Source organism: Molothrus aeneus, chromosome 1, assembly GCF_037042795.1.
Source record: "Molothrus aeneus isolate 106 chromosome 1, BPBGC_Maene_1.0, whole genome shotgun sequence".
Taxonomy (NCBI): domain Eukaryota; kingdom Metazoa; phylum Chordata; class Aves; order Passeriformes; family Icteridae; genus Molothrus; species Molothrus aeneus.
Genome location: NC_089646.1, coordinates 100,914,680 through 100,933,593, shown reverse-complemented (window position 1 = coordinate 100,933,593; position 18,914 = coordinate 100,914,680). Strand labels below are relative to the sequence as shown.

The 18,914-nt window shown below is 37.9% G+C and overlaps 1 protein-coding gene across 1 annotated transcript in view; it reads right to left on the bottom strand.

Moving 5' to 3' along the window:
* The window catches only part of PIEZO2 (piezo type mechanosensitive ion channel component 2), a 285,292-nt gene that overhangs the window by 111,578 nt on the left and 154,800 nt on the right, over positions 1–18,914 (bottom strand). The window contains exons 6-7 of the mRNA XM_066546251.1: positions 6,763–6,973; positions 3,827–4,040 (exon numbers count right to left, since the gene is read on the bottom strand). Coding sequence (XP_066402348.1) covers positions 3,827–4,040; positions 6,763–6,973 — 425 coding nt within the window. The remainder of the gene's footprint in view (positions 1–3,826; positions 4,041–6,762; positions 6,974–18,914) is intronic.

Here is an 18,914-nt window from a genome sequence, read left to right as displayed (position 1 = left end):
TGGTGAACATATTACTGTGTATTTTTTCAGGCTGTGACACCATGTACCTAATTTCTAAAGTCATTTTAGCTCATTGACTTGTTTTTATTAACTTGGGTGAAAATAATTTTATGGTAGAAACATGATACTTTCTGAATTTTGCTTTAAATTGATACTTCTTGCTATTTTTTCCAATCTTTGCAATATTTGCATATTGCAATATTTGAGATGTTGCATCCATTTGCAATATTGATTTGCTGGCAGCGTGCCTACCCCTGATGTACCAGCTATATTCAGACTTTTCAGTACACTGTACATTTTTCAATCTGCAGATCCCAGTGCTCACTCCATGGCATTTCAGTATGTTTGTGATTACGCCACTTCTACCTGCACACACAGATCCAGACAGCCACAGCAGCAGATGTGAAACTTTGCAGGACAGCAATACCTCCATGTCCAGTAATATCACTCTGGCAAGTACTCAGGGCTATGTTATCACAATATCCTATTTTTTTAGGGGGGAAGTACTTTGCAAAATACCATGAGATTTCAGGGCAAAATATGTAAATTCACCAGATGTCAGGTTATCCCTCCCAAGAAAACTGCTTTCCTCTGGAGACATAATTCAGTCACTTACAACCACAAATGGTCAATTTTGAGTTGAAGAGTTCTTGAAAGGAAGGAACAGCTCAAGGGTGATGCAAGTCTTAGCTGAATAATACTGCTAACCTGAGAAATTTCTGGTTTGTTTGGGTGTAGTTTAACTTTATTTAGTCTGAAATCAATCAATAATCTGACAAGCTGAATGCATTACTATTCATAAAAAACCACATTTTTTATTGATCAGAGAAACCACTTGTACATTTCTTGTAAACTTGAGAACTCAAATCCAGAAAGGAGCTTTTTAAAACACCAGACTTACAATCTGCTGAGAAAAAAAAAGTCCACCAGCAGCCCAACCAGAGCAGTTTTCACATCTGCCTGCCCTTGAAATTCAGGAGAGCTTATTCTGGGGATTGGGCCCTCAAAAATTTACAGAGAAATAGAAGTCCTTCCTGTGATTCATATGGAATCACAGAATAATTTAGGTTGGAAAAGACCTCTAAGATCATTGGGTCCAACCATTAAACAAACACTGCCAAATCCATCACTAAACCATGTCCCTAAGTGCCCACGTTTACAGATCTTCTAAGTATCTCCAGGGATGGTGACTCAACCCCTTTCCTGAGCAGACTCTTCCAATGGCAGACAATTCTTCTAGAGCAGAAAGTTCTCCTAATATCCAATCTAAACCTCCCCTAGTGCCACTTGAGGCCATTTCCTCTTTTCCTGATGCTTTTTACTCAGGAGAATAGACCAACCCCCACCCTGCTACAACTGGCTTTTAGAGAGCAACAAGGTCACCTCTGAGCCTTCTCCAGGCTTCTCCTTGTGTCTACACCAGAATAATTCCAGTTCCCTCAGATATTCCTCATAACATTTCAGCTCCAGACATTTCACCAGTTTTGTTGCCCTTCTCTGGGCATTCTCCAGCACCTCAATGTCCTTCTTGTAGCAAGAATTTGGGGAATCAAATTCTTTTCTTGGCATATAGTTTGCCTATGGAAGTCATGTACTAGTATTAATGGAAACTCTGCATATTTAGCACATCTTCAAACCAAGATTATACATAAAATAGCAAGGTATTGATTTTCTTCTAGGATGCAAAATGCTAAAATATTTTTTCTGCAGCATTCTGATACATGTCTCTCACTTTTCCTCCTCTTGCTACTGCTTACATATCAGCCCAAGTCAATCATTAAAAATCATCCGTGACCTTTTCTCACACTAAGGTTTTCACTTCCAAGCTCTGATAACACCTGGCTTGATGCTCTTCAAAGACATTTCCCTGAAAGCAGATCAAAGTAGATCCACAATAGAAAGAGCCGCAAATAAAGAAACAAGGAATACTGCTCCTTCTGCTGCCATTGTGTGTTACTTGTGTATAGGTTGGTGTGGATATTCAAACATAATTTCCCACATAATTTGGAACATCCGTCCCTCACATGACTTCCTGCATAAAAGGCAGAGTACCCAACAGTACCAGCTCAAGAGAAAGTCTTCAGGAAGGTAACATAATTTTTTTGTTTACAAAAATGTCAGTACATACACTGAACTCCAATGCTTCAACTTGTTTTTAACCCAAACTCTGAAGGTGTTTTTCTTTTCTACACCAAGGCAGAGGCAACTTTCTTGTAGCTTGATTTTTTCATATCAAAAATTAATGACTAAGTTAAAGTGCCATATTTGTAATGAACAAAATTTTGTCATAAAACAAAGAATCACATTATTTACAATAAAAGAAATTACTAAAGAAATTACTACATTATCAATGTCATGATAATTGTCTCAAAACAATTATCTTAAAGTAAATTAACTGAAAAAATAATTTAAAATTAATAGAACAATAATAAAGAGAAAAAAGGGACTTCACAAATTATGCATAGGAAGGAAGTTTCACATATTGCAGCTAAATTGTATGAAGCACATATTTCTTCTCCTTGAGAAAATGTTATTGCTGTCTGTTGCTAAAAACTGTGAGTAGATATCCTCAAAGCCAAATGACTGAGAATTTTGAAGCCATTCTCTTTTTATTTTCTTAATACATGGAGGAAGTAATATAAAATGTTTAGGGAAGTTGAGAGCATTTCAGCTTCTTGGCATTAGAAATCATCCATTCTCCTATCTTGACCTCTAGGTGGCACAAAAGACCCTAAACTAAGCAGGTTTTCCTGATTTTTCAGGTAATGTTATGCTCTCCGAATCAGACTCCACAAGTCACTAGTTACAACATCACAAAACACACATCTATTAACCTGTCTTAAATAAAATGTCAAAATAAGTACTAAAGTAACAGCTACTGTAGCTAGATAGCTCAATTTTACTACTTTTATTAGTGCATTGAGAGATAAATAATTAACTTATTCTCCACAGTAACGTTAATTTCCTTTTATGTTCAGCTTATAATAAAAGGTACAATAGGTTTACTAGAAATAAAGTTAATGTTCACATTTAGCTTAATATAAGGATTACTACAGCATTCAAAATACATACCATAAAAGCAATTTTGTCATCATACTCCAGCAGAAAAAAAATAGGAATGAGCAAAATACATCCATTACTTAATCCTATTTTAGATTACAGTGTGTAGAAAATTAAAGGGTCAGTGAAATCACAGCCAGTCAATATTTACTGAAGAAGTAACTAGAAATGCTGCTTTTTTACTTAAGGTAAGTAGCTTATACTGTTGGTATGAAGATCAGCATGTTCTATGTGAATCTATGTGACCAGAGAGAATTTTTATATCATCAGCCTAATATGCACAGTACATGAAGGACCCCAGCAGCCCTCAGCCTCTGCACACAAGAGTGGCACCACAAAAGCATTTTGCTCCAGTCAAAGGACTATGACATTAGACACCAGAGAATTTATTTTCTTCTACAAAAAAAAAAACAAACATGCATTTATACACTTGCCCTTGTATCAATGTTGCCATCAATTCCCTTTATTTCCTGCATTAGCCCAATCATTCACACTCACATCTGAGGAACACTGTGCAAAAAAATCAGAAGTAACCTTCCCCTCCTAACCTGCTCCAGTTTCTCTGTTTGCAATTACCCAGTCTGGACTTTCCACACTATCATTTAAAACCATTCCATCTGAAAAAATTTGACTCTTCCATGACTGAACAAGAAAGTATGTGCCAAATTTGTTAAAGCATTATGTGGAAGATCATTTGCATCAACATGTGACAAACAGAGCATTCCATCATGTGCCCATAATTAAACAGGAAAGGAATTTTTCTCACCTGGCATAGAAATCTTTTGGTGGAACAACCTCTTGAAAGAACTGTAGCTGGTACAGATAAAGTCCAATCAAGTGTCCTGCACTGAATATAGCCATTAATACACACAAGCAGCTGAATATCAGCGGATCAAATGCTTGGCAACAGGACCACCATGTGCACAGGCCCAAAAACACAAAGAAATACACAGCTGAGGTCAAAGATGGCACCATCATACCTGTAAAAATAAAAACATGGAGTGTTGGAGAAGTACAGAAAATATCAGCATTTGTTAAAAATTAAATTTGACAAGATGTATATCAAAAAATTTGATCCAATTAGTTTTCTGGTAATTATTACACTTAGCTCTAAAGACTGCTATTAACTTTGAGACTAGAAGGACCTTCTTTTTTTTATTTTATTTGTTCAATTAACTTATGCCATATCTCAGCACTTGGAACACAATCACTCTCCAGGTTTTCCTCTGAGATGGAATTTTTTTCTATGTAAAGATGTTTCATAAAGCATGGAGAAAAACTGTGGAGTAGCTGCAAGGGCAGCTAATACTGCCTGAGACCACCAGTGTATGTCTTTTGAGTACAAGGTGCTAAAGTGGCATCATGGATGAACAGTGAAAAGCCCTCTCATACAGATATTGAAATACCTTGACATAGTAAAACAAAACAGATGCTGATTCGTGTATCAAAATGAAGAGCTTTACATAAAATCTACAGAATAATCAGTAAATGTTTGATTTAAAAAAAAAAAAGATAACTCCCAGAAATGTGTGATTTACATGTGACAAAGTCTCTGCTGTCACAGACATGTATATTGTTTTTGTTTTGGCACACGTAGCTGAGTATGCCACTTCAGAAAATGTCCAACTGGTGAAGGGGACTCAGTGCTCTTTGCTGGGAGCCTGCAAAAATAAGTTAGGAAGCAGGAAAGATATTCATGTCTAAGAGTGGCTACTATGAGAAAATGATGTAAGAGCTTGCAGCCAACACAGCACCCCAGTGGATTCTCTGAAGCAGCAGTGCTGGAACTATCAGGGGTCCCTGCCTAAATTTATTTTTAGGTTTTTTAACTAGTAAATGTCTAGGAGCCACCTTCCTCAGGACAGACCTGCAGGCTCCTGGTGCCTCACAGCTCCAGTGTGCCTGCTGGCCATGTCCCTCACCTGGCTTGATGTGTCTTTTGGGTGCAGCACTCCCAGGGATGGTCCTGAGCTGAGCTGAGTCCAGGCATTGTAAGGACTGATACCCACAGTTATATGCCTGAGGTTCACCATCACATCTTTCTCATTATATTTTTAGCTTTCACCTATTGTGCTGTAAAACTTCACCCAGAAATTTCTGCTTCAAGGCTGTAACTATTCCTTTTCTTCTTACAAAGAGACACTTAGTCTTTATTCCAACACTTTTGGAGAATGAGAATACACAATATCCTAAAATAAATTATTTATTATGGCCAGTTACTCTGGCTGTGAAAAATACAAATTTTATTTTTGGCCTGAAATTGCCTAGGTTTACCATTTAACTGTTGGCTCCTATTATCAATTCTACTAGATGAGATACCTTAAAAAATGGAAGAACTTTGTCAGTTCTTTCAAACTGCAGTCAAGTCACCCTTCATCTTTTTGGCACGGTAAGTAGGGAAGTATTTAACTTATAAAGCTCAAGGTCTCTCTCTGGAGTACAGACTTCTCAGACCTCAAGCACTTTTTGTAACTCTGCTCTGAACACCTCCCACTTTTTGGCTTGTGTTGGAGCTCCACAGGCAAGATGCCCATCACCATTCAGAAGAAACTGCCCCCTGCTACTGCTGCACAATCCTCCTGCTTCCCTTTGAACATGGATGATGTTCTCCTATGTAGAGTGACATCAGCCTTTTTGATTTTGTTTATTTGAGGTTTTTTTAATGACATCTCTCTTCCCTGGCGTCAGGCCCTATGGTAGCCCAAATATTTATTCTCTTTTTAGATGTATTACTTTTCATTTGGGTACATGTAAGGCTGTTTAGCAGGCCCTATGGTAGCCCACATATTTTTTTTCTTTTTAAATGCATTACTTTTCATTTGGGTACATGTAAGTCTGTTTAGCACTCTTGCCTTAATGAAAGAACCTGCCTTACTAAAATGGCCACACCTCCAATCTCATCATTCAGTATCAAACTTTTTTGTACTGTTGTTTTATACTTCATATACTGACAACTGATATGATAAGTTGTAATGTTCATATGTATCACTCCATTCAAACATGTGAGTTGGCAGATAAATGCTAATCTACAATTCCATGATCTAATTTTGAATTCAGTAGTTGCAACAAATAGTAATTTTGTACATTTCTGTTCTGGCTGTAGCTGATTATGTGGTTTTAAATCAAATATCTTATAAAAAGGTAGGCTATATAACATCAAAACAACTACTCTTACCAACTAAATAAAAAAAACAAGAGGAAGTCTGCTTATCACTCTTTTTACACACTACATGGTCATACAAACAACTTTTTTTTTAAAGGCTATGTGAATACAGCTTCTTTTTACACTTAGAAGGGATGAAACCAAATCTATTAATTCACTTCAATGTAAATACATACATGTATATACATATATATATATATATATATATATATACACACACACACACACACGTATGTATTTACATTACACACACACAATATATATAGTCATCTATAATATGCCCCCCATGCACCGTTTGGTTATAACAGCAACTGTGAAAATCATAAATGGAATAGCAGGGTCACACAGTATCAGTTCAAAAATTAAGCAACTCAGCATATTCCAATACTTGCCAAAGAGTTAATTCAATAAAATCAGCAGCAATTTCTTTTCCCTTAAAAATTTCCATTGTTACTCCCGCAGGTGCCAAAGTGCTGAAAACTCATTTGTTAAATGCAGAATCTAATGGGCTCCTGAGGAAATTTTTCAAACACACCAACCTGCTGAACCAAGTAAAATTGTAACAACAACTTTTCCAGTGGTGATTATCATATTGCCAATAAACTCCCTCAGTTTGGATGCTAGAAAGGCAATTCTACGCAGCAGTTTTAATTTCATGGTCTCTTCAAATTCTGCTTCTCCACAGTCGTCATCATCCAGATCTTCTTCATACATCAAAGCATCATCTGGCTCTAATTTTTCTCTTACAGCCTAAAGGAGAAGGAAGGAAAGAAAAATAGAATGCAAAAACACAGAGAGAGAGAGACACAAAAAGGAATTTGAAATTAAAACCCATGCATACATTATTTAACAATGAACTCCTCTTACAATCTTTGACTATGCCAAGTAGTGAGACCTAAGAAAGACATACTAAAGCTAGAGATGTACATCGATGACCCCCACTTCAGAATTGTCTCAAAATAAAAGATTGTTAAAGGTGGTCTCTGGGAAAGGCTGCACAACAGGCTGCTTGCTCATTTACACATGAAATTTGGTTTGATTAGTTCAGCATTCTTAGCAAGATAAGCATATTGCTATCTAATATCTTCTAAACTCCTCTTTGCCTCAAAGGTTTCAATTATAAGCTCCAAAAACTGTAATCCCTGGGTTGATATTGCTCAATATCAAACCCTTTCCAAACCCATTTTTCATCAACCCTTTCTCTAAAGGCAAAACCTAGAATGGAGCAAGTAGGAGTGATCTGGAACAGGGCAACAAGGGCTGAAATGAATGGACAGATAACTCATTGGTGACGAAAGGGCAGCTTGGGAGAGAAATAATAGACTAAGCAGAGGCTTGAGCAGAGAATGAGAAATGTGGAGATCAACTGATGGTGAAAGTAAAGGTAAAAATGTGAGCAAGAGAGACGTAGTGAAATCTTGAGTGATCTACAACAATTTAGCAGGGGTAATGAGACCAGTGACTTAGAACTACACAATGGAAAAAAGAAAAGAAGGAAATGTGGAAAGGCCCATCGTACTTGAGTAGTTTGTTAGGATTTGGCAGTGGCCTTCACCATCAAGTCTCCATCGTATCTTGGAGACCAGAAGACATACACAACTATTGAGTGATGCAGACTAAATCATCAACCCACGGTGAGAACCTGCAGGATTAGCAAGAAGCCCACACAAAGATACAATTTATGGAAAAATTAGTCAGTCATGAAAATGTAGGGGCATATTAAAAAAAAAAAAAGTTAGAGTTTTGAGCCAGGTTCTCATTTGATGTAATATAGAATAGCTTTTTTGGCAGTAACTTAGACTTGTATTAGCTAACACTAGTTCTGGCCAAACATATCTCTGTGAGTGAAATTAAAAAAGAGAGATTAAAAAAGAGATTATATGTATTTTTCATCAGAATAGCGATTTTATATGTATTGGTGACCTTTGGCAGAAAAAATTCCACACTGACAGATAAGATTGCAGTAGGAACAGATGAACTCTCAGCCTACTTAACCAAATTCTTCTGTACCATTATGTGGATTCCCAGAAGAACAAAATTCCCTGTAGATGGCTTCACTCCTTCATTTCACCTCTAAGATTGTTGCCAGCTTTCTCCTCTTACTTCAGAGCATTAACATTGTTGTGAATGCTCAGGAAAACAAACAAGCAAGCAAACAAACAAACCCCTAAACAAATCTGCTTGTTCTAAAGAATCTATTTCACAGACAACGATATATGTAAAAAATACAGAGGGCTGATCTGGGAAATCTACATTTCCATTTCAAGCCATGCAGCACAAAGAGGCATTCTGTGTGTTCATCACTGCTGCTTATATCTGAGCTCCTATCCCAAGGATAGGAAACATTAAATATTCAGAAAGAATGTTGACAGTAGCCACAGCAATACTTTCTGCCCTAACTTCTGCCAGAGCTGTTTCAGTGAGGAAGTTAAACAGAAGGCAAATGTTATGATCCTTTTTGATTGTGTCACAAATACTAGATTAATGTGTTCTTCATCTACTCCTTTTGAGTCCAATCCTGCTTCTCCTGGTCTGGTTCTAGTGCTCTGTGCCTTGAGCTTAACCAGTGGACACTGAAACCTTCAATAGCATCCATATCCCAAAGAAAGAGAATGAGTGAGACTGATGGACATTTAAAGGTTTTGAAATGGCACACTTCCTAAACATAGATTTGTGTGAAGGAGACCTTTGTTTCTTCAGCTTGTGCCTTCAGCTTGCTGAAGACAATACACATTAAGAAATACACTCACTTTAAAAGTATATAGGAATCAAAATAAATAAATAATTTCATGGAAGGCCATCAGTGTTCATCTGTCTTTGAATACTATGTTAAACATAAAGACAGGATTCATATATTTATTACAGCTTAAAATTGCTGATTGCTATGAATTATACATAGGCAGGAACAGGAAATATAAGTCTGAAGAGTCACAAAAGACAATAATAAAATATTCTGCAAAAAAGCAGAAAATGCTTTTGTGGGGAAAATGAAAATAATCAAAATATTTTTAAGTATAAATTGGAGGAAAACGCACAATACCTTAAAATAATAAAATAAAAAGGAGGACACAGAAGTAAGGAAACCACACAAAACACCCCAGTGAAAGGTGGGACTTGATATACTTTTCTGTTTCTCATCCCTACCTGCCTTCCTAACCTCGGGTGCCAAATGCCCAAATTCACACCTCAAAATCTCCTCAAAAGAGATCTTTGGATTTTATGTCATAACTAGAACCATATTTTTTTTAACTTTTAAGGCTATTTCATCTTGCTTCATTAATCTAAAGAACATTTAGGCTACATTTTGCCTTGAGAGTTAAGCATTAATAATCTAGTTCTGACATGTATGACAGAGCACACCCAGGGAGAAGCAGTAGGGAAGAGGATATTTCAATGGACCAGGATATAACTGAAGCTGAGAAGGAGATGATGGTCCAAAGTTTCCATGGACTGAGGCTTCTACGCTTTAAGCATAGCCAAAAGCTTCAGTATCCATGAGTTACCAAAGAAGTTAACGTTCTTTGGTTTTTAGCTTTTATTTAGATATGAAAATATGAATTCCAAGTTCAGCAAGAAAATTAAGACATCACAAACATTTGCAGGAAATGCAGAACAACCTACTTCTGGTATTAGTGAGGTCATTGGATGTTGGAAAGAAAACTTCAGCATTCTGAACCTCAGGAAATACCAAACTGATTTCCCAAGTTTTCCCTCTAAAACGGCAAAAGTCTGTTGGGAGTTGGAGTTCTTCAACCGCTCTCCTCAGTTTAAGACAAGCTGACAAATGGGATGATCAACAACAACCATCATATGGAGTCCCAGAAGCTTTCTCAGAACAGATACATGTTGGTTTGCAGCTCTTCAGGACAGCCAGAATTATCAATGATATGGCTGTGCAAGAATTGCCTCGTTTCATGACACAGTTGATGGCTATGACAGCAAAAACAATGACAGTTAAACAGCTCTATATTTGATTTTACTGTCTTTTTTAAAAAAAAAACAAACATATCTGCTTTTAGTTCAGTATCCAGGATGAAAGACCGTGTTCCTTTGCTGAAGTAGATGGAAGGCCATGTTCCAGTGTATGTCAAAAAGACAAACTTTGGATTCCCTACTCTCATATTCACTGCCCTCTAACTGCATCATATGGGCTGGCTTTCCATTTTCTCACATTGAGCACTTCCAATTGCAGAAGGCAAGCAAACAGTGAACAGTTTTCACATCCAACATGGTGATAATGTGCTTGTTGTTTTAACACTTTCTGATGATTAAAAAGCCATACAAGTGTGCGCTCATCACAGAACACCATTACTTCAGTCAGACTGCTTTGCAAAGCTCTTTTTTACTATGTGGATTAGTCTAAAGCTACAAACCCATGCTACATGGGCTACAGTTAGAAAAATACTTTTACTTCCATAATAAATTACCTATTATGCAATTACAGGATCCCTGTGGATGCTGATTAAATCAAATAAACTTCTCCATTCAAGGAGTATAGAGCATTTGTGAAGCCATAAACATGTGTTTCCATGACCCTTGCTCTGTAGAGCAGGGCCCCAGGACTTTTTATAAACAAACTAAATGCAGTTTAGGTTTTTTAGCAATCATGTGGAAGTCCCTGGAGTATTTATTGTACAACACTTTTTTAAACTGCCAAACTGAGATAGAGAACAGGCAAGGAAACAGTACAGCTCCTGTGGCAGCTATGGCAGCTGCTCTTGTGGCCAGGCCAGAATGTCCATTAGCTACTTTGGGGGCTGCTTTTTCAACATCCAACTTTTAAATGTTTCATCTGGTACAGTATAAACACTACTGCACAGAGATATCCTCTAGTCCCAGAGATGTATTTACTAACAGGAAGCCTTAACTCTAACCTAAACCCCATTTTTGCTTCAGAGCACTCCTTGCTTTTTACCTACTTTTAATAATATTGTGTCTGTACACACAAATTTGCTCATTTATTGACTTTCAATTCTAGAGGGAACACAAATGAAACCCTTCAAAAACTCAAATAATGACAGCAAGAAAATTTAATTAGTCAGAATTATTACACCTAAGTCTCCAAGTCTCCTAACTCCCATCCTGCTGAATACATTGCAATAATTATTGGGACCGCTCAAGCATGCCCTGCTAAGCTCACAAGAGTAAGTTCCTGTGGGGGTTCAGGTGCTTCTTCATTGTACTTGGCTCATAAATGTTGTACAAATTGCCTCTTTTCAGTATTTTGACACTCCCAGTCAGTACCAGGAAATAGAGAAGAGCGGGAATGTTACGCTTTTCTTGCTGTAGCATCCCAGACCTCAGCACAGACTTCTAAGCCCTGCTGCTGATAGCCACACCAGATTCTCTCAAAGGGGCTGGATTGTCTTCATGCTGTCTCATAGTTTGTGTGCCCTGAGACTCACAGTCATATCATCCAGCTGACATTGCCACTGTTAAAGTGTGATTCTCTCAAGATATCACCACCTACTACTTCTTTACCTCTAATCAGAGATTTTTATTCCATACTTGTGAAAGAGTAACACAGATATGATTTGTTACACATCTAAGTCTGTTAAAACCATGAGGCCCAGGTTTCTGAACTTCCCATTTTAAAAAAACCCTGTAATGAACAGCTTGGTTTAGGAATTATCTGAGAAAAGCTATTTGACTCAATTTTACCCGCAGAACAATAGAAATAGGCTCTCTCCTCTCACACTTAGATCAATTGCCTCCATAGTCACACAGCTGCTATATTCAGCCTATCATAACATGACTGAATTCCTACTAATAAGTTTGATCTAAAAGCCTTCTTTCTCCCTTAAAAAAGATCGTCAACCTTTATCTTCAAATATAAGATAATTGCAGCAGTAGGAAAGATTAATTACTTACTTGCTTTTAGAAGCAGCACATATATAAGTGAATATATGAAATAATAGTCAAAATAACACAATATTCCTTAGACAGACCCAGATGTGAACACAAAAGCTGGAAAACAAACTGAACTGCTACTTCTTTTACAATCAAAGGAACTGCAAGCCCTTGATGTGATATAAATGACTGCAATTTCAACCTGTGGTCAATACTAAACCATGTTAACACGATCATTTATTGAATTTTCAATTTTGCAAGAAAGTGTAGAACTCCACTGTTCTGAAAGCATCAGCATGTGAGAAGTGGATGTCCTTGCTTTTCCTGCCACAGAATAGATTCAAACATTTCCACATAAATTATTCCCACATGTCATTGAACTTGATTCCTACAGAGATGGGGCTGCTTAGCGAGAGTATCTTCCTTAAGGTCATCTTGTGCGAGGTACATGGGATCTACAGAAAGGCAGAGGGGAACACCAGGCTACCCAAACATGGGATGGGCATGGAGAGGAGGCTGTGGGCTGCAAGCTGGGATAGAAAAAGGAAACTGTGTGACTTCAGGGGAAGGCCCTGCTAAATGAGCTAAACTAATCAAGTGTGGGACTGCAGTGAACATTTTGGAGGGTGTGACATTAATGAGATAGATGCATCTTGGAATTTAAGCCGTTTATTTTAGTAATTTATATTACTGCTGAATCACTGAAAGGAAAACAATAAATTATCTTTAAGTCATATCGATCTTACTGAAAAATTTTATCACGGGTACATCTTAAGTTTGCTAAAGCTTGGGTTCAAGGCCCACACAGAAAGATAGATGTAGATCAGAAATAACTTTCTGATATCAGAATAACTTTCAGTGTGTTTGCAGTAATAAATGCCATACATACACCTCCACAGTAAAATCTCCTGTGGGAAAGAGTAAAACAAAAAAAAAAGGATCAGCTATTTACTAGAAGCACATAAGGACAGAAGCATTTACTGAGTCAAAGGAAAGTCAAAATAAATTAATAAAGACAAGCACTGTTCAGAATCAGGACAACAGGAAGGCAATTCATTAAATCCTGTATACAATAGATATTGTACTGAGAGAACCAGAGATTATTTCACTTCCCAAAGTACCCATTGCACCTGAGCAAACACTGAGTGATTTCAGCACACAACTCACTGGGCCAATATTGAAATACAGTTTCCCATCTCGACTTCTGAAGGTTGTCAGGCACGGAAGCCAAATGCAAAAGAGAGGAAAACTCACAGGCAGAGTTTAGTGGTTTGGCCTGAGACAATTAAACACTTCTTTTTTAGTGAAAAGGAAATAGGAAGAGTTAGGTTATGACTACAAGGCACGATGCAGTTAACTGAGCTAGAGCAGGTATGCACAGCACCTATATGGAATAATTCCTGGCCAGAGAAATACATACTGTAACAGTATGCATCTTGCTAAGAAGGAGAATAAATACCCAACCATGGTGCTGTGGTTATTTGCAAACCAGTGACTTGGATGCTTCTCCAGTACCACCCTGAAGAACCTCAGACTACTGGGATGAATAGGAGAATGTGATGTCTAAACTTCAAGAGGATCCAAAGTCTCTTGTCTTCTGTCTTGCAGAGCAGCCTTTAGAGAAAGATGTGAGTTTTTTCTCCCAATCAGAGGAAATAATTCTAGAGAAAAAAACATTATACTGAAGCAAAAGAGCAGAAGAACTATAAAGGTTATCATGCAGCTATGTATGTGCAATATAAATCAGATGTTTTCTAACCACCAGAAGAGCAAAATTACAGAACAGGGTCATTTCTGAAACAATGGGATGAAGTAAAACTGCCCTGTTTTCAAGATGGTGCTTTCTACCTTCCAGAGGGAATTGTGTGATACATCCGCCTGCAGTAACAGCAGACTGAATTCCGTGAGTCAAGAGATTCCTTCTCCTGATGTGCTATTCATCACTTAGGCTGTCCAAATGCAGTAGTATTCCAGGATTTTAATCCCTCTGTTAATAAATCTGTATCTCAAAAATTGGAAGGGAGAACTGTTAGTAACTGTGAGTGAAGAGCTGCCACAAGAAGAATTGCATCCTGTCGTGTTTCTGCCCAGAACAGGACAGGTGCACACCAAATTTTCCTGCCCAGCAGGCTGACAGCCTTCGGTAACACACTGCACTATGTAACATCATGTAGCTGCAGCCTGCTCTACTATAATTACATATTTCTGTTAAGACTTATCCAAAGACATGTGCATCAAACCAAGGAGCTCATGTAACTTGTAAACTTTTGACCCTTGTTAAGATGAGATGCATTAGAATTGTTACTGAGGGAGGCAGCTGTGTAAGGTCTGGCAAACTTCACCACTACAAACATCACAAGCAAAGAGATAAGGGAACCTCATCTACTCTTAAAACTGCAGAAAAAAAAGTTTAAAATCCTGTTTATACCATGTTCAAAGCACACAAAGACCAAGTGGGTTTGACCAGTTCTCCAGAGGTCAGAATCAGAGAAACATTAATAACCAATTAGAAAGAGTAAGCTAGTGCTGTGCTTAATATGAGCAACAAGAAGAAAAAAGATGAAAAATAATAGAGGCATCATCAGGAAGCTCAAAGAAGCCATAACTTTCCAACCTTCTCTAAGAAGTTCTTTTTCCATAATATTTCCCACAATAGCAATAATTTTCTATCTCAGAAGAGAAACAAATATTGAAAGAGGAGTTGCATATGGAAAGATGTTTAGAGAAATCAGGGCCAAAGCATCCCATGTCAATGACCATTAATCAAGTCAGATGAATGTTTGATACTGGTAAAATCTAATTAAATTAAGACACAAACACGAAGCAATAAATCATCTAAGGAGAAATATATCCATCACAGGCTTTAAGAAAAATGGGATGGTCCTGTAGACAGGGTCATGGGCACCACTGTAACCTGCTTAAGGCAGGTTATATCTGAGGGCAAGAAAAATGCAACTGCAAAAACTGATGGGACATCAGACCTTTCTCAGAGCTGTTCACTTCACTCATGCAGGACATTCAGGTAGGTGATATGCTGGTAGAATTGCTTGATCCTAAAATATCTGAACCTAATAATCAATGACATAATATTATCATTTAACTCAACAGTAAGATCTTGCCTGAAATGGTGAGGAACTGATAATCTCTGCATCTCAAAAGAATATTGCAGAACTATAGTTTGCTCAGAAAAAAAAAAAAAGTAATTAAAATGACAAAAGAAATTTAAAAAAACCCCAGAGATTGCTTAGCCTTTAGAGGTCAAATATAGAAGATAGTAAATACATTTGATTTCCCTTACACCATCTCACTCTAATTTATTACATGTAGTACAAGGGACCTTCCATAAAATTAAATAGTGTTAAACTCAAAACAAAATCAAAGAGCACTTATTAAATTGTGAAAGTCCTTGCTTCATGATACCACTGAAGCCCAGAAATTATTGAGGTTTTAAAAGAGTCTGGGTAATTATAGGTTTAACAAGATTATTCAGAGTAGCCATAATTATAAACAACCTTTTTTGGGAGGGATTTGAAACCACATGCTTTAGGATTAAAGTCATTCTCACACTAGGAGAGATCTGGATAAATTGTAGCATTGCAGAAGGGTATTTTCTTATTTGCTGTTGTCCTTATCCAGCAGGTACCAGCTACTTTCAGGATAAGGATACTGGTCTAAAAGTGTAATTCCTAGGCTAGAAAGTCCTTGGACAAGGCATGGGACATGGGCAGTTCTCAGAGCCTGTCTGCTCTGTCCTGTATGGAATGCAGTCCAGTTACACTTCGGGACCTGGAGCAAGTGAGAGCTCTCAATGCACTACATGCTCAATGCATGTGGAAGACAAACAGCCTGTCACTGTTCAGATGGACAAAGCTGGGGAACATTTTTAGTGCTTCTGTGTGCCCAGGGACACAGGAGCTGAGAGACAGATGAAGTAATAGACTTGAGGACACCAAGTTAGTGGCCAAAGTGAGAACCATGATGGTCCTCCTGATTCCAGTCCAGTATTTTGACCCTTGGCCAAGCTCTCCTCACATTCTTCTCAAACTCTAGTTTATTAAAAAAAATACTCTATTTCCTTTTTTCGTAATTTTTTTTTCTTTTTTGAGATCCCAAACAAATCTCTGACTGCTGCAGAAAAGACGGTGGGTGGTAGCTTTGGGATCAACCTTACTTATGAGACAAAGTCAGGACCTAATGGTCCTGTTTGCTTTCTAGGACATCATGCATGAGAAACGAGCTTCAATGGCAAGGCAGCAAGTGCTTCATGAGCAAGCTGCATTCAAGACTACAACAGTTTTTTTTTCAAGATCAACACTTCTTCTAAAGTTCAAGTTGTGCAATTGCAGAAGTGTTTTCCTTCCTGCCACTGTCACTTGAAACATCAAGGAATTTATCCACAATCTCAAGAAAAGGCTACTTCCTTTCTAATACCTATCAGACTGTATATACTGTATTTGCATTTTGGCACATCAACCGCCATCTGCTCCAAATCAAAAATGTTGTGCTTTCAGCTGCAGCTGGAAGTTAACTGTTGTTTCTTATTTTCTTCCACCTTTCACACCTTGTGACTGGCATTGTGCTTTTCAGCATTTGCAACCCGGGCCTGTCTCCAGCTGAATTCACCTGCTTTAAATTTTCTGGGCCCTAATAAAAAGGGCCTGCGGACACGTTTGCTCCAAGTGTGCAACCATTTAGGGGTGGTAATGAGTTGGACTGCAGCCTGGTATCTGGCAGACCTTCCTACTCCATGACTCACTGTTAATTAAAACCACACTCTTTGCTTATTCCTGGGATAGCGTTACTTACAAATAATTGAGAGTCTCACTGCCTTAGAGCCTGCTCCCTCAGTTCTGTTCTGTAGAATAAACTTTTCTGATGGAGATCTGTTTCTCTTAAAGTTGGATGCAGTGTAATGGAGAAAGACATCCATTTTTCAACAAATCCTTGTTGTTCTTTATTTGGATTCTGATACTTTTTCTTGTTTTGAATTGCATCTCAATCCAAAAGCAATCTGATCCATCATGGCTGGTTTCTCAAGGCTACTGCCATGCCAAAATACAGCTGCTCAACTGGAGGCATTTTTACAACATGCCCGTATATCAACAGAAATGTGATGGGCTCACACAGACCTTTGAAAAGGTTAATTATAGCAGTATTAAACCAATTATTTAACAGGTTTTCCTATACAGAAATGCTGGAAGGAGTAAATGGATTAACCTTTCTTTTTTAATTAAGCCTACTTTGATACTATTTCACACTCCTACAAAGCAAAGAGGTCTGGGAATCATTCAATGTAAATAATTTAATGCAAGAAGGTAAAGCTGCAAGACACTGCTTTGGCTTGGAAGTACTTGATCTATAGAACCATCTGTGGCTAGGCATCTATCAACCTCAAAAGTTACCTCACTAAAGGCTCTGCTAAGGCTGTTTAAATCAGCTGATGCAATCTTAACAAAATCTCCTACCACAAATTTCTGAGGGCTGGTGGCAGGAATTCTCAGCAGCAATTCTTCAACTCTAGAATTACCTACAGAACTGGTCTAACAAACCCAGGACTATTTCCTTTGGAGGTACAATACCAAGCTCAGCATTTCTTCTGAAGTGTCTTTTTGAAGGACAGTTGCTGCTGCAACTCTGTTTGTGTTTTCTAATTCAGTGGAGTTACAGCCTCAGTAACGAGCTGCATCAACACAGAACTACAGGTATCAGTCAGCTCAGGCAGAATTCAAAGAACTGGTCACTTACTAAGTCTTCCCTTTTCCAGTGTACTCTACCAAGAAAGAATTGAAAATTATGTGAAACCTACACAGTTTGGACTCATTTTAGACTATGCCAACATTCTCCCAAATTCAGACATTCAGTGGCCTGATCTCCATATGCATTAGGTTCCTTTCAGTCAATCCTGCCAAATACATATTCCTTGCAGATTCAGCTGCTTCTGCCTCCTCCTCCTAACTAGCAGAAATGATTCCAGGATGTTATGTGCAGACACCTAGAAAGAGAAAACTGAAGTTTGGAAAAACATTTTTAATAGGTATTTGATTTTCCACTCTCCATTTCACTCAATCTTTAAAAAGCTACCAGATTACTCCAATGCAAATTCATCATTTTGGCTGTGAAGGGCAGAATTCCTTAAAGTTTTTGGGATCCCCTCACATAACAGAAAATATTTTCCCTTTTTTAAAAAAATGCCTGTGATAGAGCTTTGGGTTTCACTAAATCTAAACACAGCTGCTGCATTCACTAAATATTCTGCAATACATGCAGTTTACAGAACATAAATAATATTCACTGGGTTTTGATGTGAAGAAAAAAACCATATTTACATATATTTCTATTTGCCCAGTATTCATGTTTCTCTGCAGTCAGAGTTTTCTTCTCTCCCTCCTTCTTCCCTTATGGAATATTCTTGCCTTGCCATTGAGGTAGCCAGTCCAGGATCAGCCTGATGTAAAGCTACACTCTGTGCTATGCAATTAGGGCTTGTTAGCTCAGTTTTTCTCTTGCACTGGAGGGAAATGGCAATTGAACCCAGCCTGGAAGCCAGCACCCATCCACCCCAGGACACTGACCTCCCTTTGACTCAGACCCCAATCTCAGGCTCACCTCTGAACCAAAGAAAAAGTGAATATCTAAACATCATCATTTGGTTTCAGACGAACCAAACTATGCCCATCTTTGAGTTTCTGCCATCAGATTACTCCTGTTTTGTGCTTGTGAATACTTTCTCTTCAGAAGATCAAGAGCACCAAAGAAGTCTGTTGGAGCTCACTTTGGTAAAATAAAACTTGTTTAAGAGGAGAGCTGAACACAAACCATTCTAATAAGCCACACTTCTTTC